Here is a 25,497-nt window from a genome sequence, read left to right as displayed (position 1 = left end):
CCATGTCCATGCTGTTCAGGAGAATGTGTGTCTAAATATCTGAGTGCCCAGTGCAATAAAAAATATACCCCAGTCACCCATTCATTTGGTACCAATGATGTCACAGAAGCTCGCATTTCCTCATCTTAATAATAATAATAATAATAATAATAATAATAATGGTAAGAAGATTTATGATCCTGTTCTCACTATTGGAATCTTCCCTCTTATTCCTAACTGAATAGAAATGTTAAATTGGGGGGGGGGGTGAAGTTCAAAGTTCAAAACATGACTTTTGAAAAGCCTGCTGAAGCCTCTAAAGAGGGATTTTGTGGAACATCAGCTACAGATATTTCACTGACGGACTTTTTAAAAATCTCTGTGGTCCATTGACAAATGTTTGAATTATGGCACCATGGAAACCTTTGAGGCCAGTCGGTGTTGGGTATCCCAGATTTGCCGCCATACGGGACTTAACATGAGAAGAGTTTGCTGGATCCAACCAAGACCTGTCTAGTCCAGCATCCTGTCTTCACAGTGGCCAAAAAATGCCTGTAAGAGCCTGCAAGCTTAACATAAATGGAACAACTCTCTGCCAATCTGAGATTACCAGCAAGTGGTATTCGGAGAGAGAATGCTTCTGACAGTGATGGTAGAACATGGGTGGAACATACGTAGAACATAATGTTAGAAGCAAAGATTATGACCGCCATAGCATTCATGGTGCAGGGAGCCTTAGTAAATTCTATTTTCCCAAGATAGCCCATTATGGAATAGTTGATACATTCAGTAATCCTTGGGAAAACTACATGATTGCTTAGATTAAACCATCATCATCATTACGAGTTAGTTTCTTTATCTTAACCCAGAGCAACATAAAGTGACTTTAAAAAAAACAGCAACTCTGGCTTCTAAGGCAGCTTCAAGCAATATTATCTCTTTATTGTATTTATGAGATTCTTCATGAAATAAATTCTCCAGGCATCAGGCAAAAACAAAATGAAAATATGACAATAAAGCCACAAAAGGTGTTAGAAAAAGCCAGCACATAAAATCTCAAATAGGAAACCAGCACAATAAAATACTATATAAGAGCAATGTGTAAACAGAATACATTTTAAACCAGAAAACACAATAATTAAGAAATAACAGTAAGACCATCAATAACCGGGGAGCCCAGGAATTGGAGTGGGGTAGAATACCACCCACTTTCAAATCTAGCCTGCTGGGACCCACAGTTTCCAGTGGGGAGGGGGAAGAAATCTACCTTCAATTCAGGGAAGCAGAAATGTTTTTCCTCATGTGATTCCATGTCCTACAATCTATCTGGGCCATGGACATAGCAGCACTAAAGGAGGCAGGCTCTCTGTAGGGAAGATTAACTTTTTAAAGTCTAGGAATGCAACCCTAAAAATACTTACTAGAGATGAATTCTAGGGAACTTCTCAGGCTTAGGCTTGCTCCGTAAAAGAGGGAGGTTTAGATGAACGATGCAGAAAATGGCTATTGAGATCTAGAGCTGCCAAAGTTTTGGAGCTGAAGGTACATTTGCAAAACATAGAAGTTGCCACGAGCATTTTAGAAATGCCACAACACTCTTACTTATTCTATTTGCTTCTTCCAAGCAAATAGATGCCAAGTAGGTGTCAAGGAAGACTCCATGGGAGCCATGTTGGTGACCCCGAATACTAGACGACACTAGCAATTAGTAGTCTATTTCTTTGCCATTTTCACATGATTATTTTTATTAAAAAATGAATAAAATCATAAAAACTCACTTTTAAATACTATTCTGAATATCTTTTATCACAAAATATCAATGTCTAAATGCATTTTATCTCAAAACATTTTTTTAAACCTATCTTCCTGTTACGTATTCAGCAGTCTGTGTTTGTCTGAGCTTGAGTCTGGACCAAGGATTCTGAGTTCCTGTGTTCTGATTCGATACGTGATATCCAATCACAGAACATTTCAGGATTTGGGCCTTTGTCATTGGCCCTTGAACTCTGAGTCATGATTCGCAGCTTGGAAGTTTAGATAGCCAATCACGTTGGGAGTGGGAGTGGCCCAGGCCTTTAGAAATGTATATATGCAGTTGTTTTGCCCCTGTTGCCCAGTTCTGTTGGTTCAATAAAGGTTCTTGCTGCTATCACTGTGTCTTGCCTCGTGGGAACCCACCTACCCTTCACTAGTGATGAAGGTGGGATGCTAGGCTAGGTATGTAGCCCTGGCTAGCCTCCACAAGCTGAAATCACTGCTGGGCAACTGTCGCCACAGCTGAGCTGAAATCACTGACTGCAGCCACAAGGCAGATCACACAGTGTGGATGTCATGGCCACCAAGGGCCACCATATGCATGTTTTTTGTTTATTGGTTTGTTTTTAGCTAATGACAGAGCGGCAACATTAGGAGGGAATTCAAAGAACAGCTACATTTCTATCTGTGAGTTAGTCCTGATTTGGGCCAGTTTGCATCAGAATCCACAACGATCAGTTTGCCTTAGGAAAGCAAAAAGTGCTCACTGTTGCTCACTGTCCGTAAAATGCAAGTCCAGCTTGAGTTGAAAGTCTGCTTCTCTTAGTGCCTCTTCCACCTGTAGAGGTTATTGAAAAAGAGATCTGTCATTACAAGCCAGGCCTCATAACACATAGGAAATTGTGTGTGTGTGTTCTGAGAACCAATGTGATGAAATGAAGCCTGAGTGTGACAGTTCTATCAAGGGGCTCTGCTAAATCAGCATGAATTTACCTCAGACGCGTAAGATGCTCAGCTCCCATCAGCAAGTATCTATCAGCATTCCTGCTGAAGTGCGACTCAGGAAACACAAGTACAGTCAAATCTTGTTTGTTGAAGATAATCCATTTCAGCAGCCCATTTGGCTTCCAAAATGTTCGACAACTGAGGTGTGGCTTCCGATTGGCTGCAGGAGCTTCCTGCACTCAAGCAGAAGTCACGTCGGACTTTCAGCTTCCGAAAAATGTTCGAAAACCAGAACATTTACTTTTGGGTTTTCGGCATTCGGGAGACGAAACATTCCAAAATGGAGGCGTTTGAGAACCGAGGTTTGACTGTACCAGAGAGCCAACTGTCTGACAACTTAAAGAATGGCACAGAGCAGGGGTCAGCAACCTTTTTCAGCCATGGGCCGCTCCACTGTCCCTCAGACCATGTGGTGGGCTGGACTATATTTTGGAGAGAAAAATGAACAAATTCCTATGGCCCACAAATAACCCAGAGATGCATTTTAAACAAAAGCACACATTCTACTCATGTAAAAACAGGCTGATTCCTGGACCGTCCGCGGGCCAGATTGAGAAGGCGATTGGGCTGCATCCGGCCCCTGGGCCTTAGGTTGCCTACCCCTGGCATAGTGAGACAGAGGTCTCAGAGAGGCACAGAAAAGTTGTCAAGAGACCCAGCAGTGGCCTAGTGTGGGAGGGGGGGTACAGTTGCCATTTTCATGTTTCCAGTTGCTTCAGATTCTGCAATATTAATAACTGCAATATACCTTACCAGTGGAACCAGATTCACTCTTTGTGTGTATATGCATGTGTGTAAAAGAGGGAGAGTCCAAACTGAGAGAAACAAACCTTTTCCCCATCCACAAGAAGGTGGGCCCTGAAGTTCATGGATTCATTGATGACAATCTCTTCATTCCTGTACAAAATCTGAAACACTCTGCTGTAGACGGTGTTCTCATGGACGCAGGCTGCACAAAGAATTGAATCGCCTGCAAAACAGAATCCAAAAACAGAATAACTATGAGATAGATTTCCACCCTCGCCATCCAGAACTAATCAGGCCCCACACTTCTATGTGTTTGTAATGCATCAATCACTTGGGGGGCAGCAATCCGAACTATGGGAGCCAGTGTAATTTACGCCACCTTGAGATAAATTGGCGTAAAGTTATGCCAGATCCGAAACCCTTTTAGGAGCAAGATGCGAAGTGAAAACAAGACTTTAAAATCCAGTTTGTGGTGGGTCTGGAAAACTAAAACATATTTTCCTTTGAGAACATTCCATGAGACACTGAGCCCCTGCCTCGTTCAGCCCCAGCACTTCAGCCAAGCATCACAATGGAAGCGTGGACAGTAGAAAAAGAAAACTCATTTATTTGCTCTACCGCAGTGAGGACAATAAAAAGCATGAAGCAGATAAGCTCTTCGAAAGGCAGGCAATACAGCCTGATTTATTTTCATTGAAAACTCATCATTCTAGAGCCATTGGTAAAACTGCATTACTGGCCAAATCTATTCTTCTCTTAATCTAACGGGACAAAAAAGAAAGAAAAGCAATTTGATTGTATTATTATTATTATATATATAAGTGTGTTTGTGTATATTTGATACACTAACTCCCTTTAGAGACGCAGAACCTAATGTAATTTTCTCTTCCAAATATACCTTTGCTAGGATCCCCAGTGGTGCATAATTGGTAGCATATTAGAGACATTATTTATACGGGGGCCAGCCAATATAATGCATGTCCTCCAAGGGTCTCTATTTTCCAGAAGGCCATAGTTCAAACGTCACAGCTTCAGTCTTCAACATCTCCAGGCAGAGGTGGAAAGATACCAATATTGTAGGACCAGGATGTGCTGGTTTCACCACCACTTCATTTCTGTATCTTTGGTACTATTTTGCGTATAGTTGGTGGAAACGTTTATGACACTTTGCACTCAGAAGACAGCCACCAACTTGGTTGACTTTGGAATAAGGTTAATTAAATGTATGGCAGACAAGGACAACAATGGCTACTAGTCATGAAGTCTACGTTCTTCCTTGGCTGTCTCTGAATACCAGCTGCTAGAAAGTACAGGAGAAGCCTGTTTGCAGTCAAGTGCTGTAGCATTCTATGGGCTTTGGTAGGTCACTGTGAGAAGATGCTGGACTAGATGGGCCTTTGACCTGAGGACTCTTACGAAGGTGTATGTGCTCATGGACTAAAATGCATCATCAGCCCCCAGTGCACTTGATGAGGTGGATTCTAGCCCACAAAATATGTCACCATAACTCTGTTGTTCCTTAAAGGTAAAGGGACCCCTGGCCATTAGGTCCAGTCGTGACCAACTCTGGGGTTGCGGCGCTCATCTCGCTTTACTGGCCGAGGGAGCCGGAGTACAGCTTCCGGGTCATGTGGCCAGCATGACTAAGCCGCTTCTGGCGAACCAGTGCAGCGCACGGAAACGCCGTTTTCCTTCCTGCCAGAGCGGTACCTATTTATCTACTTGCACTTTGACGTGCTCTCGAACTGCTAGGTTGGCAGGAGCAGGGACCGAGCACCCATCACAGGGATTCGAACTGCCGACTTTCTGTTTGGGAAGTCCTAGGCTCTGTGGTTTAACTCACAGCGCCACCCTTATACTGCCACAAAACCCTTTTTCTTGGTTAAAGCTTCTGGTAAACCTTTATAACAAAGGCTCTCTATGCTTTAAATCAGTGTAGGAGAGACTATTGCAAACCAGAACAGAGCTAGCATACAGCTGTCAGAGAGATGCTTCCAGCCATGTTTAATGGGAGGGATCCCTGCTATGGTGCATTTACTTCTTTCCCGGTCCCTTTCATCAAGGCTTTTAAAGCAATATTCGTCATTGAAGTAAGCCGACCTTGACCCCAGATTGCTCGGTGAGAATACTGGCATTGTGTGGGATGCTTTCTCTGCATGCTAATTCCGATGAACCTTCCAAAAACATGGGCTGCAAGATCAAAGTGATGCTTGTTGCCAATTAATTAATTGCAGAATTAATTCTCAAGCCTGGACTTCCACAGAGGTCAGACCGAATGCCTTGCAGAGCTCTCTGCATGTAAGTTAATTGCTACATTAATTCTAGGCCTGCAACTTTGCGTTGATAAATCAGCTTAATTAATTTTAAAACTTTTGATTGATTAAAACTCAACCCCGATAAATCTGGACAGCATTCTTTGTTTAGTTAAAATAATTAGAAATAATCTCCCTGCCCTGCAAAATAATAATAATAATAATAATAATAATAATAATAATAATAATAACCCACCCTGTAATAAAAATAACAGACTGCTGCTATTTTAGAACAGACATCTCATCTTCTCCGTTGTACAGTAAGGACCACCTCCTCTAAGGCGGAACAGCATTGTAATGGTTCAAAATTATGTTTCTCTGTTTTTTTTTAATAAAAAACCCCATTAAACATTTGATTTGATTGATGCATTAAAAAGTTCAGATGCCTTTCATTCTTTTCATCAAATGGCAGACATAACAAACTCCTAAATATGACTTTCTATGCACCCATGTATTTCACTGATCTTGCAAGTCAGTGGGTGTATACTAGTTAATTGAGACAAACTTTGCTAAACCTGAGCTGATCAGATGCAAAAACTTGCACACACGTTTTAAGAGCCTTCCCCCTGCAACCTAAGTGAGGAAAGTCAATAAATACACCAACAAAGACTTAAAAGCTCACTTTGGTACACTCTTGTGTGTCTCGAGGCTTGAGCACAACTTCCCCATGGAATGTTCCTTGATCTCATCAATGAGTAAATACTGCTATGAGGTTTTTTTGGTGAGGAGGAAGGCTTCTAATTGCTGGATCCTTCTAATTTCTGGATTCAATAAGTGTAAAAATCCAAGCAAGCTTTCAAATTCCTGGAATAGGCAGGCTAGCTTCCTGGTGAGGTAACAGTATAAGTATGGTTCATTAACACCAAAACATGTCTAGGGCTAGTCTAGGCCCTCAGGCCAATCGAAACCTGCTTTAGCTCTGCTCCTGGGCCTGCTCAGACCCCCATCCACCAGACCTTTTAGAGACCGAGTGCCCAAACTGCAACCCAAAACCCACTTATTTATTACAAAGTGCCAACATGGCGATTTACCGTTTTTATTCATGTTGTTGAGTTTGTTGGGGGGAGGACTGCACAAAGTTGTTGAGCTTTTTAGGGTAAGATTGTGCAGGGATCTGGAGCTTCTTCAGGGGGAATGCAGAAAATAACTAACTCAACTAAAAAACAGCTACACTCACTCATGTCAGCACAGCAAACATGCGTCTCCAGCTCACCAATAGCATCTTCCCCCAACGCACACTCTGTGAAATGTTTCATGCTCGTGAGGGGGCATGCAACTCCCCCTCCAACGCCGCTGCGGGTGGAGCACAATCTAGGGAGCATTTCATGCCTGCACTGGCATGGGGGGGAGAGGGCTCTGAGTGACCACTCTGGCACATGTGCAATAGGTTCACCACCACTGCACTAGACCCTTCCAGATTCCTCCTGAACCTTCACTGTTGCCACATGGTTTCAGTTCAAGAAACAGGAATCAGCAGCCCTCTTACATTTCATCATAACCCATCTTTCCAGAAACCATGCAGGAAGAGTGGGGTTCTCTCTCTTTACCCTCCCCACTTGCTTTTGCTGCACCCATAAGCAGCAGCAACACCCCCCTTTCCCTCCCAAGCTTCAGATGGTCTGTGAATGAAGAAAGTGGCAAGCCATTTACCACTACAGTGGTACCTTGGGTTAAGAACTTAATTTGTTATGGAGGTCCGATCTTAACCTGAAACTGTTCTTAACCTGAGACAACACTTTAGCTAATGGGGCCCTCCGCGGCCGCCGTGTGGCCGCCGTGTAATTTCTGTTCTCATCCTGAAGCAAAGTTCTTAACCTGAGGTACTATTTCTGGGTTAGCAGAGTCTGTAACCTGAAGTGTCTGTAACCTGAAGCCTCTGTAACCCGAAGCCTCTGTAACCCGAGGTACCAATGTAATGGAAAAACACAGTAATGGAAGAAAAACAGCACACTCACACACACACCAGCACACACTTCTGCCCCCTGGCTCTTCCTTTTTTTCACAGCAGTGATGATAACTTGAAAACATGGGGGCCTTCCTGAACCTCCACACCCCCCAATGATTAAAAACAACCGCAAGAGAATGCCAGTCATATGCAAGCAGATTGAGATACTAGACCCTGCAGAGCTTTCCCTTAATTAAAAACCTCCTGCCTGAGAAGGCAGGAAGAAAGCAATGCTCAGATTGATAGACGTGGCTAGCATTGCAATGGGGCCCCTGTGAGCGTTGCCTTCACTTTCGGCAGGTGTGTGCTTTTCTCTTTCTAATCCTGCTGTACAAAATGTTACTAGAAGAGAGAGAGGGTTTGGCAGTGGCTTTTGCTCAAATGTGACCTGGTGGGATCAGAAATGATGCAGTTAGGCGTTGCCATGGAATAGCACCCCAGAAGTTGACACACATGCCCCTAAATCGGGTCCTACCTTAAAGAGGGCACGTATTGCGGTGAGACCTGGAAAACTGACACCCTGTGTTGTGGGTGGGTACTACTGGTCAGCCACAACACCTGATTGGTAGCTCCCTCGAAGCTGGGCCAATGGGTTGCAGTCCAAACAGTTTGAGGGACCTATTTATGCCCATGCATGTTGTCACAGCCACCCAGGTGGGTCCCAGCTCACGAGAGACCTTACTCCGTTGTAGTTTACTTACAGGAAAAGTTTATTGAAGATAATTGTTTCTTTCACAGTTCAGCATTGTGGCTGTACGTCTGTCACGTTAGACCGCCGAAGTCCCCCTCTGACTCCTCCCCTCCTCCACACCAACTTAATAGCCTGGCTCTAGACCACCTCTTCCTCTCCTTTCTTTTCCGCAGGGTCTTTCTGCCCCCCTGGGTTCTCTCTTTCCGGGATTCGCCTGAGGCTGAATCCTCTGCCGCCTCCTGCCCCCTCCTTCTGGCTTTGGGGCCGGGCTCCTCCTCTGAGCTTTCCCCACTTCCGCGCGCCTCTATGTTTGAACTTGGCGCGCGTACGTTGCTTTTGACCTTTCCTTCGTCCTCTATACTGCCCCCTGTTCCACTCTCTACCCTTTCCGGCTGAACACCTTGCTCCAACCCCCTCTCTCTGTTTTCTCCTGTTCCTCCTCCCTCCGAGAGGCTGACAACTCCACCCCCTTTACTCCGTTCCGGCTGAGACCCCTCTGACAGCGTCTGTGCTTCACTGGGCTTTCTCCCCTCCTTCCCTGACTTTTCACAGCTTCTCTCTTCTCCTGCTTTTCGCCTGATCATGCTAGCTCCCTTTTGGGAATCCTCTGACTCACTGCTTAGGCTCATAGATTCCCTTCGAATTCCGTCATCTTCTTCCTCGTCTCTCTCTCCCTCCTCCCACTCGCTTTCCGTCTCCTCTGCCATCTCCTCACTTCTCCCAGAAACCCTGACATCCATCCCCCCCTCGAAGCCCCCCCTTCCCCCCTCCCGGTCGCTGGGTGCAGGTTGAGGGAAATGTGGTTCTTCCTGGGTCGGTTCAGGATACCGGGTGTCCACGTCAATCTTCTCCTCTGGCAGCTCCGTATACGTGTGTTCGAACTCGGGTTCCCCCCCTGAAGGCATCACAGTCTCTTCCTCCCTCACTGCTTCTCCTGGCGCTGCCTGCCAAGGACCTATCATCCACCTCTGACTCCATACCTCCCTTGGCTGATCCACCCACCAATAAGGGTTTGTCTCTCCCCCCCCCAGGCGGGGATCCCTGGTCGGGCTTGTTTTGGGCGTAGAGTCCTCGGGCGAGGAGAAACCCCCGAACGTGCTGCCCGACAAAGTGGGCGTGAAAAGCCAATCATCAAAATACTCCTCGGGCATGGGTTTGTGCGGAAAAATTGCATGAAACTCCTCCTTCAACAGGGGTTCGTCCAAAGCGTAACCCGGCACCCAGCTATTTGCAGAGACTGGAGTGCCTTCCCTGGCGAGAAAATATTCAACTCCCTCCTCCCCCCATCGTGAATCCAGTATCTCTGTGACCTCATTAAGAGGTTCTGGTCTTGGCGACTCCCCTCTCTCAGGCGCCCTTCTACGTGGCTCTGGAGGTGCTCCTGACTCTTGAAACCTGTGTGGGGCTTTGTAGGGAGTGAGCACCGACCTATGAAAGACCGGGTGCACCCTGGAGCCCTCCGGAAGGGCTAGGCGAAAAGCCACCGGATTGATCTTAGCCTCAACTTGATATGGTCCTAGCTGCCTGTGTTCTAACTTCTTTTTGGCCAACGACCTGGCCGGCATCGCGTGGGCTGCTAACCATACCCAGTCCCCAACCTGAATGTCTTCCCCCGCCCTTCTGTGTTTGTCGGCTTGCACCTTATACGCCTGCTTTGCCAGCTCCAAATGTCTCCGCAGCTCCTCGTGCACCTCTTGCAACTCTGCTGCAAACTGGTCGGCATTTTGAGGTCCCCCCCCTTCAGGTGCTGTAAAGCTCGGGAAGGTTCTGGGATGACGTCCATAGTTCGCGAAGAAAGGCGTCACCCCGGTGGATGCGTGCTTCGTGTTGTTGTAGGCGAACTCAGCCATCGGCAGGTAGTCCACCCACGCCGCGGGTCGCTGGTTGGCGTAACACCGTAGGTACTGCTGCATGATCGCGTTGACCCTCTCCGCTTGACCGTTGGTCTGTGGATGCCTCGCCGACGTCAGGTTGATCTTGACGTGCAAGATACCCAGAAGCTTCCGCCAGAAAGTGGAAACAAATTGGCGCCCCCTGTCGGACAAGACGGACTGCGGTAGTCCATGCACTCTGAAGACGTGATCGATGAAGAGCTTTGCGGTCTGTTCTGCCGTCGCCACCTTGGCACAAGGAATGAAGTGCGCCATCTTGGTGAACAAGTCCACAACCACTAACACCGCCGTCTTACCTCTGGAGCTGGGCAGGTCTGTAACAAAGTCCAACGCTACCCTCTCCCACGGTTGCTGCGGTGTCTCCAGCGGTTCTAACAATCCCGCCTGCTTCTGATGCACTGGTTTGGACCTCTGGCAGATATCGCACCTGGCTACGTAGTCCGCCACCTCTCCTCTCATCTGGGGCCACCAAAAGTCCCTTGCCACCAACTCCATCGTCTTCTCTTTGCCGAAATGGCCCGCACTCGGGGCATCGTGCAATTGTTGCAAAACCGTGGCGCGAAGCTCGTCGGTGGGCACGTAAAGGGCGCCCTTGCGAGTCAAAAGTCCATCCTGCAACTGAAACTCATTGTTGTCAGGCGACCCTCTGCGGAGCTCCTCCATCTTGGATTGTGCAAACTGATCCTCTTGCAGCGCGCGTCGCACCGCGTCCAGGTCGACTGCGATGGTAGCGCACGTCCACGCCTGCGGTGCGAAAATGTACTTCGCTGCGATTGGAGCTACTTCCTCCAGGTATTGAGGCTTTCGGGACAGCGCGTCTGCTATAACATTGGAGTCTCCAGGGATGTATTCTATTTTGAAATCGAAATCCGCAAAGAATTCCGCCCAGCGCATGTGTCGTTGGGTTTGCAATTTAGCCGTTCGCCAATACTCCAAGTTCTTGTGATCCGTGCGGACCTGCACCGTGTGCTTGGCTCCTAGCAAGAAGTGTCGCCACGCTTTGAAAGCTGCATGAATGGCCAACAACTCCCTGTCCCATATGGTGTAGTTGCGCTCCGTCTTGCTGAGCTTCCGGGAGTAGAATGCACCCGGTCTCCAGTTACCTTGCGAATCCTCTTGCAAGAGGACGGCCCCAACTGCTCTGTCTGATGCATCTGTCTCTACCCGCATGGGCCTGCCAGGATTCACGTGCAGCAGCTGCTCCTCGGAGGCGAAAAGGCTTTTAAGCTTCCGAAAGGATCGCTCTGCTTGTTCGGTCCAGACGAACTTCTTCTTCTTGGAACTGAGGGTGTCAGTGATTGCCGCCGTCGCGTTTGCAAAACCTTTAATAAACTTGCGATAAAAATTGGCAAAGCCGATGAACCTCTGGACCTCCTTCCGATTTCGAGGGCTTTTCCAGTCCAACAGCGCTTGGACTTTAGTCTTGTCCATGGCCAGTCCCTCGTCGGACAGCTTGTAGCCAAGGAAATCTACCTCTCTCACATCAAACTGGCACTTCTCCAACTTGGCGTACAGCCTGTGTTCCTTCAGCCTCTGCAGAACTTCCTTCACGTCCTTATCGTGATCCTCTGGCGATTCCGAGAAAATCAGGATATCGTCGAGAAAACAGACACACTTCTTGTAGAGGAGACCTGCCAGGACGTGATGCATGAATGCTTGGAAAACATGGCTGCCATTCTGTAGACCGAAGGGCATAACTCTGTATTCGTACGTGCCCAAAGGAGTGAACATGGCCGTCTTCCACTCGTCGCCCTTCCTGATGCGGATGAGGTTGTAAGCTCCACGTAAATCCAGCTTGGTAAAAATCTTCCCCCTCCTGACTGTAGCCAAAAGGTCGTCAATTTTGGGCATGGGGAAGGCCTTGGGCTTAGTTAGTCTGTTTATGAACCGGTAGTCCACAATGAGCCTCTTCTGGGGCGTGTCTTTCTTTTTCACAAAGAAAACAGGACTGCCTCCCGCTGCTTTAGATTCCTGGATGAATCCGCGCTTGAGGTTGTGTTCTATGAACTCCCGAAGCTCTTGCAGCTCGTCTTCCGACATGGAGTACAGCTTGGCAGTTGGCAACTGCGCGCCTGGCACTAAGTCAATCGCGCAGTCGTAAGGTCTGTGAGGCGGCAATTTGTCAGCTTCCTTTTCGCAGAAAACCTCCAAGAACTCCGCGTACTTGTGAGGAACCGCTTGCACCATACTCAGATGCAGCTGCTGTTCGGCTTCTCCTCCTTGATCGGTTTGGATGCAATTCTGGGCGCAATACGATGAACAAAAGGTGATCTGCCTCTGGTACCAAGCAACCGCGGGACTGTGCCTGTCCAGCCAACTCATGCCCAACACGATGGGCGTGTCCGATAAGTGGGTGACATTGAAACTAATAAGCTCTCGATGGTCTCCAATTTGCATCATCATGGGAGGGGTTTGCTGCACCACTTGCCCCCCCAGCAACTTCCTGCCGTCTACCGTGACCACGTTCAGAGGCGTCGTTGCAGGCAGGAGCGCTATGTTATGCTGCTTGACGAATTGTAATCCCACGAAATCGGCGTTGCTTCCCGAATCGATGGTTGTTGGAACCTCGAGAAGTCGCCCATCAGGCAGCTGGAGTGTTGCTGTGAGTAAAACTGCTGGTTTGGGAGGTAAAGGGTCCATGCGCTGCAAGGATGCTGGGGACTTCTCTACAGATCCGCCTGGCTGAGCCCCAGTAGCTCTGCTTCCAGCCAGGCACTGCAGTTTCCCTGAAGCTGCTCCTCTGATTGCACCTCTGCTGTCACAGTTGCTAGTGCTGCAGTGTGCTTCTGGAGCCTCTGGGGGCACTCTTTCGCCATATGGTGTGCACTGTCGCAGATGTAACACTTCCTGGTCCCTCTAGGAGGCTTCGCTTTGGCTGCAGCAGGGATGGGGCTCTGGGATGGCTTTTGAGCCCTAGCACCACCAATCTCCATTGGCTCTTCGCCTTCCTTCCCCATTGGTGAGGGGTGCGCACGGCTGAAATCCCTGTGCACAAAAGGGAGAGCTTTTGCTTGCGCGCGCGCTTGGGGCCCCCCCTCCTCGTGCCACGGACGTCCCTCATGTCGAATTCCTATAGCCAAAGCCCGTTGCACCACGTCTTCCAGGGTCTGGGGTCTGTCCCCCCTTGCGATCTCATCCTTGACGGAGGGGCTCAATCCCTCCCAAAAAAGATCCCTGACCGGTAGACTGTCCTTCGGCCAATCTAAGGCGGTGAGCAATGCAAAAAATTTAGAATGATATTGGCGTACAGTGGCTCTCCCCTGCCTCAGCCCGTGCATCTGCCGGCGCGCAATGTCCTTATCCACAGAGGATTGAAAACAAGCATCCATTGCCTTGATAAACGCATCTGCATTGCGACGGGCTGGTCCATCTTCGCGCCACAGATTGCGTAGCCAAGCCCTGGCCTCCCCATGCAGGTGCGAAACAATAAATCCCACTCTCTCCTCCTCATCTCTAAAATCATGACGGAGTAAATGCAGTGCATACACGACATCTGCCCTGAAGTTGGGATAGTCTTGCAAGTTGCCATTAAAATGCGAAACTAGGGCACCCCCCCTCCTTCCAAGCGCAATGCCCTCCGCTCTGGAGCCCGGGGTCCCCGCCTTGTCCGCATTTTCCCACCTTGCTTGCAAATCCTGGCAGGCTTTCTCCAAGTCAGCATTCTTCTTCTGCGAAGCAATGACTGCCGTTGTGAGAGTGGTAATCTGATCCCGGAGTGCAGCCAGCTGTTCCTCAGCACTCATGGCTGCCCCGTTCGTGAGCTTCGCAAAAAAAAATTTTTGCTTTCAGAGGGAGGGGGACTTTCTGTCACAGCCACCCAGGTGGGTCCCAGCTCACGAGAGACCTTACTCCGTTGTAGTTTACTTACAGGAAAAGTTTATTGAAGATAATTGTTTCTTTCACAGTTCAGCATTGTGGCTGTACGTCTGTCACGTTAGACCGCCGAAGTCCCCCTCTGACTCCTCCCCTCCTCCACACCAACTTAATAGCCTGGCTCTAGACCACCTCTTCCTCTCCTTTCTTTTCCGCAGGGTCTTTCTGCCCCCCTGGGTTCTCTCTTTCCGGGATTCGCCTGAGGCTGAATCCTCTGCCGCCTCCTGCCCCCTCCTTCTGGCTTTGGGGCCGGGCTCCTCCTCTGAGCTTTCCCCACTTCCGCGCGCCTCTATGTTTGAACTTGGCGCGCGTACGTTGCTTTTGACCTTTCCTTCGTCCTCTATACTGCCCCCTGTTCCACTCTCTACCCTTTCCGGCTGAACACCTTGCTCCAACCCCCTCTCTCTGTTTTCTCCTGTTCCTCCTCCCTCCGAGAGGCTGACAACTCCACCCCCTTTACTCCGTTCCGGCTGAGACCCCTCTGACAGCGTCTGTGCTTCACTGGGCTTTCTCCCCTCCTTCCCTGACTTTTCACAGCTTCTCTCTTCTCCTGCTTTTCGCCTGATCATGCTAGCTCCCTTTTGGGAATCCTCTGACTCACTGCTTAGGCTCATAGATTCCCTTCGAATTCCGTCATCTTCTTCCTCGTCTCTCTCTCCCTCCTCCCACTCGCTTTCCGTCTCCTCTGCCATCTCCTCACTTCTCCCAGAAACCCTGACACATGTGACCCAGAGCTTCCTCTTTTGGCTTGTGCATTCTGAACACCCGCCCACCTCTCCCTACTTTTAGGGCTTTGTGATTAACCTTGCTATGCCGTCATGTGTCATCTGTTGTTGAGACAGGGGCACGGCAGGAATTTTCCCCACTTGGCTGTCTGGCTGTTGCCATTTGGGTTTTGCCTGCCACGTAGCAAATCGTCACAACTTGTAAGATTGTGGATAGGCTCTGGTTCAGGTGATAGGGATGGGAGAACGCTCTTGCCATCCCTATGTGAAGGGTATTCTGATAAAGGAATCCAGGACTCAATGGTTTGGTCAACCCCTGAGAGGGGGTTATGCCCGTGCCTGAGTCCAGGGGGACATTTGGGTGGCGGAGTTAGCCCGTCCCTGGCTTTCCGCTTATCCAGGTGTTCACCCTTGGCTGACCTATGCTGGAACCCTGGGTCAGCGCTACCTGCATGGCAGGGAGCTAATCGAACCAGAGCCTATGCAACCAGTCACTTTCTGTAATCAATAAAGTTGTGGCCTAAATTCTGCCAAAAACCAAAACCGAAAATTTGAGTTGTGTGAATTTATTTAGGGGGGAGGTTTCTGGGTCTCAACACACAAAAGCCTGGGCTTTTGTGAACCTCCAGTTATTATTAAATAATGCTGTTGCTTTTTATTACATTGATCAGATGGTTTTAAATGATGATGGGACTAGTTCAACAGCTACTAGCCTTGTTGACTATGCTCTGCCTCCACAGTCAAGGGCAGTAATGTTTGTTGTTGTTGTTGTTTTTTTAAAAAAATTATTAAAGTTTTTCTTTGGTTACAAAAGTACATGCATTGTCTCTTTTTCAGGTCGCAGTCTTTTCTATAGATCAGTTACATTCGATGTGAGACATTAGTGTTGCCCAGTGGGGGTTTTCCCCCTAAAAAAATGTTTAGGGGTACTCTCATTTTCCTACTCATATTGAAATACTGCCCCTCAATAACGCCAAACTTAGATTCAAAAAATGTTTAGGGGTATGCGTACCCCCAGGAAAAAAAACCCACTGGTGTTGCCTACGGTATAAGTTTGTGGAAGAAGGAGGGGAAAGGGGGTGGGGTGGTAAAACTTGCATTATTTTGCTTTAGTGTATGTGTGGGGTTTTCGTGTCAGTGTCACTTAGACAGGTTCTCTACTGCTTTCAAATATGAGTTTCTGGCAACCACAAAAGGGGAGAGTGTTCCTGTGCTCAGGTTCCGTTTGTGGGTTTCCCACAGTCATCTGGGTGGCAACTGTGATTATAAGTCGTTTTTGGAGGAGAACAAGCAGTGGCTCTTCCCTAAGATCACTGATCATCTTCCTCATCATCATCATCATCATCATCATTTTATTTATACCCCACCCATCTAGCTAGGTTTCCCCAGCCACTCTGGGCGGCTTACTGCACATAATAAAACATCAAACATTAAAAACTTCCCTATACAGGCCTGCCTTCAGATGTCTTCTGAAAGTTGTGTATTTCTTTATCTCCTGACATCTGAAGGGAAGGGGTTCCACAGAGAGGGCGCCACTACCAAGAAGGCCCTGTTATCTCCTGACAGCCTTTTTTGAGGGGGGGGGGATACCCAGAAGTTCTAACATTTGAATCTTAAGCTCAGCGCGACAGGTAATTGAACTGTTGCTCCATCGTCTGCTTCCAGGGTAGTGCGAGAAGGGTCAGATTTGCACATACTGACGGATGCACAAAAAGAATGCTCAGTGTTCAGCTCAGCCCTGGCTAAAAGCCCTTACCTAGTCATGCTACGACTCTGCCACGGCCTGTTATGCATGCAAAGAAAGTGATCTGCTTCTGAGCTGAAAGCTTGAGCTCACACTGCAATGTCACCAGTAACTGCCTGCAAAGTGGTGTGTGTGTGTGTGTGTGTGTGTGTGTGTGTGTGTGTGTGTGTGTTGCTGAAGGGGACAGGAGGTCACAAGCAGATGGTGATGTTTACCTAGCTTCTGTACGTATTTCGGGCCAATATGCTGTCCTTAAATAAAACCTAATTAAAGGCAAGTGATGAAATGACAACTTTCCCACCTGGAACAGGTAAGAACATATGCTACTGTACACACACACACACACACACACACACACACAGCCATTGTTCTTTTTCAGTTACTTCTAATTACATTTCAGTATAGCCCTGGTGCCTTCCCCATGGGATTGACAATGTAAATGCAGGCAGTCTTTAACCTTCATGAAAATACTTACTCAGAAAGCTAGCTAGTAAAATCTGCCTATGTGGCATTTAACCCATGTGATGGAGAAAGCCTTTCCACATTTGAAAATGGGGAGCTTTATCACATTGCATCCTGTGGCAACTTTAAAAGCGTGACTACACACTCACCCAATGGCAAGTGTTAACACCAAAGGTTCACGCTAAGGCTATTAATGCTCACACGCTATCAGTGCACATAATTATTTCAGATCATAACCTAGCGAAGTACATGATTCGCTATGCACATCTGGGCTAAAGCAGGGTTTGATATCTTGCAAAGAAGGAAAACAAACATGAATGTGCATTCAGATAACTTGACAATATCATCCACAGTAGCAGAGCTTGGGGTCCTGTGTGACACCAAAATTTGGTGCCTCCCGCCACTTGCCTTCCATTCTACAACATAGTTTAGGGTTGCCATACAGAATTTAACCAGCAAAAATAACGAAAATAGCGGCCGGGGGGATTTCAGAAAATGTCCAGGATTTTGTGGCTGATTGCTTTAACAACTTTGTTTTTCCTAAAAGAAAAAGAAACAGAAACAGAAAAAGAAACAGAAAAAGAAACAGAAAAAGAAAAAGAAAAAGAAAAAGAAAAAGAAAAAGAAAAAGAAAAAGAAAAAGAAAAAGAAAAAGAAAAAGAAAAAGAAAAAAGCTAAACAACTGTCCGGAATTTTACTTCCAGAAATATGGCAACTATAACATAGTTGCGGCACTCCTAAGGCTCTGCAGCCAGTGGAATCAAATGGCCACTGTTGTTGTTTAGTCGTGTTCGACTCTCCGTGATCCCATGAACCAGACCATACCTTGAAAACTCTCACTTTCTTCTCAAAGCTTCTCCTTTTTTATGTCCATGGAGTTTTCTTGGCAAAATACTGGAGTGGTTTGCCAGTTCCTTCTCCAGGTGGATCACATTTAGTCTAAACTCTATGTCTTGGGTGGCCCTGCACAGCATAGCTCATAGCTTCTTATTCAAGCCCCTTCGCCACGACAAGGCGGTGATCCATGACCCATCAAACTGGTCGCACTCCCCTAAATCCAGCTCTGACTCCAGGGAGATTTGTGTTGAGGATTTCATTCATAGCTTTGGCAGACAGGGAACCTCATGCATTTTCAGTTCCCACTGTTACTCACTGCTTGGCAGGCAGCTCCTGTCCATTGCCTCTGCCTCCCCACAGCCCCACAGCCCTCTGGGGAAGCTTGCAGTCTCACTCCTAACAACTCTCAGCACCCACAAAAAGCTATAGCTCCCAGAATTCTTTGGGGGAAGCTATGATTGTTTAAAGGGTTCTTTAACTGTGTGATGTGAAGGTGGCCTAAGTCACGCCGCTCTGCTTATTTGAAGCTCTGCAAGGATGTAGCAAATGGACCATATAACGAAGGATCATAGCTTGTCTTGTAATTCATGAGCCCTGTCAGTTCCTGACCTTTAACAAAGTCTAATCTGTTTGAGCTAAAAACAAACATTCCATGCTACCAGGGCCTGCATGAATTGAAACCATGCTTTTCTCCCAACGGGCATTCACCCACAGGATGATACTATTTTAAAGAGTGCAATTCCACAGTTACTTTGCCTAGGCACACAAACTTGAAAAAACAATGACAAATCAGGTCCTCCCTTAAAGAGGGCACGTATTGCGGTGAGACCTGGAAAACTGACACCCTGTGTTGTGGGTGGGTACTGTTGGTCGGCCACAACACCTGATTGGTAGGTCCCTCGTAGCTGGTTGCAATCAAGCCAATGGGACGCAGTCCAAACGGTTCGAGGGATGAGTTTATACCAATGCACGTGACCCAGAGCTTCCTCTTTCAGTGCATGCATTCGGAACACCCAACCACCCGTCCCTACTTTTAGGGCTTTTCGCTTGACCTTGCTATTCCGTCGTGTGTCATCTGTCATTGGGACAGGGGCATGGCAGGAATTTTCCCCACTTGGCTGACTGGCTGTTGCCATTTGGGTTTCGCCTGCTGCGTAGCAATTCATCACAACTTGCAAGGTTGCATATAGGCTCTGGTTCAGGTGATAGGGATGGGAGAACGCTCTCACCATCCCTATGTGAAGGTATTCAGTTAAAGGAATCCAGGGACTCGATGGTTTGGTCAACGTGCCTGTGCCTGAGTCCAGGGGGGCATTTGGGTGGAGGAGATAGCCTGCTCCTGGCTTTCTGCTTCTTCAGGTGTTCACCCTAGGCTGACCTATGCTGGTGCCCTGGGTCAGCACTACCTGCAATGGTGCAGGGAGCTAGTCGAACCAGAGTCTATGCAACCAGTCACTTGCTGTAATCAATAAAGTTGTGGCCTAAATTCTGCCAAAAACCAAACCAAAATTTGAGTCTTGTCTGAGTTTATTTTAGGGGGGAGGTTTAAAGGTCTCAACATGCAACAGAGCCCTCCCCCAACCATGGAAGTTGAGGAAGTATCACTTGTGTGGCGAGTTCCTGCCTCCCCCCTCAGAAATAAAGACACGAGAAACAAGAATTCGGGTTAATGGGTCGAATTAGGCCACAACTTTATTGATTACAGGAATTGAGCGGTATTGGCTTAGGCATTGGTCCTAACAACTAATCAGCTTCAGCCCACTTGCTTGAAGACCGGTGAGGGTTGTGGCCTAAATTCTGCCAAAAACCAAACCAAAATCTGAGACTTGTCTGAGTTTATTTCAGGGGGGAGGTTTAAAAGTCTCAACATGCAACAGAGCCCCCCCAATCATGGAAATTGAGGAAGTATCACTTGTAAGAGCACCTGTGTGAATTGACCTATAAAACAGAATGCATATCAGTAGTGTGCATTGCCAGATAGCTGCTGAAGGTTTCTGCAGTCATAAAATCCAGGAGGGCTATTCAGACACACACACACACACCTAGTGAGCTACCATGTGCACCAGGAGTGGAGAACCCCAGCCAAATATGACCCTACAGGATGACTTATATGGCCCATGGGACTTCCCCTACACCTCCTTCCCAGACCATGCCCTCTTTCCTGAGGCCACACCCCCACTGCCCTGTTCTGCACCCTCCCTAAGTGCCTCTTGTTTGCTTGCCTGAATGGTTGGTGGAGGGCAATGTCTGCAGTGACCTCCAGTTGTTGCAGGGCTGGGACGTGGCCTACTGTACAGAGGTAAAAGTCACTTCTATTGCAACACCCCCTTTTGCCTCTGGTCATGCCAGGGGTGCCAACTTAAATAAAATATGGGGGGGGGTAAGTCCAGCCCTGTATAATTGATCACAAGACGCGCAACACACACCATTTGAATGGCAATGCCCATCAGTTTTGGGGACCCCCGGCCCACTTCAATATTTTATTGGGGGAGGCGAAGGGACTTCCGCCCCTAGGAGTTGGCTCCTAATATTTATGCCGATGGACTTCACTCAGTTTCCTAGGCTGTATTTTACTCTAAACTTACTCTGAGCTTTAAGATTGGCATGTTAAGGCATGTCTGCCGCTTCCTGTCATTGTGATTAGAGACTCTGCTCTTCATCCCTTTCTTCTCAAAGTATAACTCCTGCCGGAAAGTTGCATGGCTCTATAATCAATCCTTCAACTCAGCCTCGCCTTTTGACATTTCCAATTAGCCCATTGGAAAGAGCGATAGCTAACTGCCTCTCTAACACTATTCCATTATGGACGATGGGAAAGTAAGATATCCCTATTAATTTCCTCACATGGAAGTCAGTAATATAAATGTAGCCACTTATCACTGTTATTTTCATAAACCCAAGTTCATTTTTCAAGGTTACTGGAATAGGATGCAGTCAGATATAAATGGACAGGAAGTCCAATCTGAAACTCTATCCGGCACCAGAATAGTAAGCTATGGAGGCTACTCTTCTAAAGTAAAGTGATCAAAATAATAACAATAACAATAACAATAATCCTTCCAGTAGCACCTTAAAGACCAACTAAGTCAGTTCTTGGTATGAGCTTTCGTGTGCATGCACACTTCTTCAGATACACACTGTGCATGCACACGAAAGCTCATACCAAGAACTGACTTAGTTGGTCTTTAAGGTGCTACTGGAAGGAATTTGTTTTGTTTTGACTATGGCAGACCAACACGGCTACCTATCTGTAACAATAACAATAATAATAAGGCTGTTGTGTATAATTGGAATTCTCCCTTCCTGTGAGCTAAGGGTATGTCTGTGTTCTTCAAGTTCCGGCTGTTTAGCAGGATCTTGATGTCTTGGTGGACCACAAGTTTAACATGAATCAAAAGTATCACGCAGCAGCAGAAAAAAAGAAAAAAAACCAGAAACGTTATGCTCGTCTAGGCAACATTAACAGAAGTGTACCATCCAAATCGAGGGAAGTAATAGCAACACTCTATTCCAGGGCTCAGCAACCTTTTTCAGCTGTGGGTCGGTCCACTGTCCCTCAGACCATGTGGTGGGCCGGACTATATTTTGAAAAAAAAATAAAAAATGAACAAATTCCTATGCTCCACAAATAACCCAGAGATGCATTTTAAATAAAAGCACGCATTCTACTCGTGTAAAAACACCAGGCAGGCCCCACAGATAACCCAGAGATACATTTTAAATAAAAGGACACATTCTACTCATGTAAAAACACGCTGAATCGTCTGTGGGCTGGATTGAGAAGGCGAATTTGTGGGGCATAGGAATTCATTCATATATTTTTTTCCAAATATAGTCCGGTCCCCCACAAGATCTGAGGGACAGTGCACCAGCCCCCTGCTGAAAAATTTGCTGACCCCTGTTCTACACTCAAGTGAATATGGTATCATTTGCTTCCCAAAGGGATGTGCCTGTGGATACATTTCCTCATTCTTAAGCCCCTAGCTAGGTTGCATTAAAGAGTTTGTACACCCAGCAGCTAATCATTCTTTTCTTGACAGAAAGCGAATTGGAGAGCCCGAATCAGATAGAAGGTCTGTTTGGGATAACTGTTGGCACCAGCAGAACTACAGCAATCCATTTCCAAAATGGGACCTGCCAGTTTCACGTAATACATTGGTATTTGTGCCTTATAAAACATTAACCTGTAAAATCCTGGATATTATTCACGCAGGTTCATTACAGCATTAAAAAATAATAATCATATGGCATTCAATGGAAAATAAAAAGGTTTGTCCTCTCTCTTGTACTTCAAAAGGCAGTAAATTTGCTTCCAGTTGATGGAGGCAGAAATTGCTTCCTCGAGCGTTATTGGAACTAATGACAGCAATTTGATACAATCCCGAGTCTTGATTCTTTCCTGCTCCACTGAGCAATGAGCAGCGCAAACTTGTTGGGACAGCATCAAAAGGCTCATCAAACACATCTTTCACAGAATGAAGAAAAATGGTGCTCCTTCAGTACCGGTAAGTCATATTTAAAACAGCAGCGAAACTGACTCAAATGAAAACCGACTCAAATGGTATTTTTCTTTTGTGGGTGGGAGCAATCCAGACAAATTTCCATGACAGCATGCATAAGACTACCACAATAATTTCACTTTTTGGAAGTAAATGCCATTGAAATCAGAGGGACACAAAAATGGCACGACAACAAAGAAGAATGGCAGCTGAAATTGACAGAATATGTAGAAATGGCAAGTTTGGAGTGTAAAATCAGAGACCAGGAAGAGACTGGTTTGAAAGAAAATTGGAAAATATTTTCAGAATACTTAAAAACTCAGTGTAAAAATGTTAAAACGCAAATAGGATTTGAGTAAGAACAGCAGTGTGTGTGTGGGGGGGTGAACTTTCTGTTTTTCTTGTGAGGTAAGGTGAAGGTGTAGAGTAACTATGATATGCAGCATAAATTGAAATTTTGAGGGAACCATGGAGGGAGGGAGGGGGAAATCATAGGTGGAATGACTGATTGTTAAATTTGAAATGTTGTTGAATTGTTTATTTGTTTAAAAAAACAAAGAGTTCCCTGGGAAGTGGGGCTGTTAAACCACTCTGGGAATTGTAGCTCTGTTAGGGGAATGGGATCTCCTAACAGCTCCTAGCACCCTTAACAAACTGCAGTTCTCAGGATTCTTTGGGGAAAGCCATGAGAGGGGTCAGCAAACTTTTTCAGCAGGGGGCCGGTTCACTGTCCCTCAGACCTTGTGGGGGGCCAGACTATATTTGGGGGGGGGATGAATGAATTCCTATGCCCCACAAATAACCCAGAGATGCATTTTAAATAAAAGCATACATTCTACTCATGTCAAAACACCAGACAGGCCCCACAAATACAGTGGTACCTCGGGTTACAGATGCTTCAGGCTACAAACGCTTCAGGTTACAGACTCCACTAACCCAGAAATAGTACCTCGGGTTAAGAGCTTTGCTTCAGGATGAGAACAGAAATCGTGCGGTGGTGGTACAGCGGCAGTGGGAGGCCCCTTTAGCTAAAGTGGTACCTCAGGTTAAGAACAGTTTCAGGTTAAGAACAGACCTCCAGAACAAATTAAGTTCTTAACCTGAGGTACCACTGTAACGCAGAGATGCATTTTAAATAAAAGGACACATTCTACTCTTGTAAAAACATGCTGATTCCCGGACCGTCTGTGGATTGAGAAGGCGATTGGGCCGGATCTGGCCCCCAGGCCTTAGTTTGCCTACCCATGGCCATGACTATTTAAAGGAGGTATAATAGTGCTTTAAATATATGGTGAAGATGTGATCTAATAGGTCTCGATGGTAGGCTGATAGGCACATCATCCTTTGATCTCAAGATTCAGGCAAACGGTTTCTATAGGTGTGAGCTTGTCCTAAACCATTTAGGTCTTTAAAAGTCATTACCAGAATTTTTAACCGGGCATGGAAACGAATAGGTAACCACACTGCCATCCCAGCTGTGTAGACTCTATACACTTTGAGGTTTTGCAGAACTATTCTAGACTCAACTTCAGATTTGTCCATTACAGTGTGGCTCTTTCAGTTCACCCTCACAAGTTTCTGGCTCCATCCCTCAAGCCAGGTTGAACTCACCTCATTCAAAGCCATTTCTCCTTTCTTTTCTCACCTGTTTGTTCAACAATGGTTGCCAGCAATCGATGTGGGATCCTGGGTGGGACCTTCAGACTTGCGTGCACCAAGTAATACCTATAGAGAGAGGGGTTTTGGAGGGGAAAAAAGAAAACTATTATAGAAGGAACTGCAGCCTTCCTTCGAAAAAGCAAATATTTTGCTTGCTTATTTATGTATTTACTTACTGCTATACTGCCCAATAACCAAATTTTACAACAAAGGTGAAAACCATAAAGCAGAACAATAGCTCAAATCTATAATGCTTTATTTGTTTGTTATTGTAGATTGGACTTGTTTTAATATGGCCCACTCATCACCAAATGGTTTCAGAGTGGAGTGGGTTGCAAAAAATATCACAGAATAAGTACACCGCACAATTAAAACCATAAAACAAAACCACAAGAAACCTTTCCAGAATCACAGAACAGCAACACAGGAGAGCTGTGCATGCATGGAAATCCAGGTGGACAGATAATGTCCACTCAACCAAAGGCCAGGGGAAAGAGGTCATCTGGCCAGTTGTCGAAAAGCATAAAGTGATGATACAAAGCACAGCTCGTAGGGAAAAGGGAAAAGTAAAGGGCCCCTGGATGGTTAAGTCCAGTCAAAGGTGACTATGGGGTTGTGGCACTCATCTCGCTTTCAGGCCGAGGGAGCCGATGTTTGTCCACAGAGAGCTTTCTGGGTCATGTGGCCAGCATTGACTAAACCGCTTCTGGTGTAACGGAACACTGTGACGGAAACCAGAGTGCACAGAAAAGCCATTTACCTTTCTGCCACAGTGGTACCTATTTATCTACTTGCACTAATGTCCTTTCGAACTGCTAGGTTGGCAGGAGCTGGGACAGAGCAATGGGAGCTCAACCCGTCGTGGGGATTTGAACCGCCAACCTTCTGATCGGCAAGCCCAAGAGTAAGAACACTGGCCCATCTAGTGCAATGTCATCTACACTGGCTGGCAGTGGCTCTCCAAGCTGGGGACCTCCCCAGCCCTACCTAGAGATGCTGAGCTTTGAACCTGGAATTTCTGCATGCAAAGCAAGTGTTCTCCTACTGAGTTGGGATCCTTCCCTAATATCCAAGGGAAGAGTTTGGATAGGATTAACAAAATTTCTCTGGAGTGCTTGTAAAGAGCCATCATATTTCTTGGTAATGCTGCTTCTTCTTCTTCTAAGCAGCAAGGCTAAGACCGTAATAATATGAAAGAGAACATTTCTGTGAAATAGAATAGACTGCATTGCCTGCTCACATTCTCAAGTCAACTATACGTGTTTCATCCAGGAATTTAAAGGTCAGAGAGGATGGTGCAACTATTCCACTCCCAATGATTTCCAATCTTTTTTTCATTCCAGGAGGTCAGAAGTCTTCCCTTTATATGGTA

At 46.7% G+C, this 25,497-nt stretch overlaps 1 protein-coding gene and 1 long non-coding RNA gene across 3 annotated transcripts in view; one reads left to right on the top strand and one right to left on the bottom strand.

Annotated features, from left to right (window-relative positions):
- Nucleotides 1-25,497, bottom strand: part of FAM135B (family with sequence similarity 135 member B) — a 163,462-nt gene that overhangs the window by 56,262 nt on the left and 81,703 nt on the right. The window contains exons 3-5 of the mRNA XM_081873988.1: nucleotides 24,112-24,191; nucleotides 3,570-3,709; nucleotides 2,502-2,572 (exon numbers count right to left, since the gene is read on the bottom strand). Coding sequence (XP_081730114.1) covers nucleotides 2,502-2,572; nucleotides 3,570-3,709; nucleotides 24,112-24,191 — 291 coding nt within the window. The remainder of the gene's footprint in view (nucleotides 1-2,501; nucleotides 2,573-3,569; nucleotides 3,710-24,111; nucleotides 24,192-25,497) is intronic.
- The window catches only part of LOC309349074, a 323,506-nt gene that overhangs the window by 282,830 nt on the left and 15,179 nt on the right, over nucleotides 1-25,497 (top strand). The window lies entirely within an intron of this gene.

The sequence above is a fragment of the Podarcis erhardii genome (assembly GCF_964252035.2).
Source record: "Podarcis erhardii genome assembly, chromosome: 8".
Classification (NCBI taxonomy): domain Eukaryota; kingdom Metazoa; phylum Chordata; class Lepidosauria; order Squamata; family Lacertidae; genus Podarcis; species Podarcis erhardii.
The sequence above is the reverse complement of the archived record's forward strand: the minus strand, read 5'-3'. Positions and strand labels throughout refer to the sequence as shown.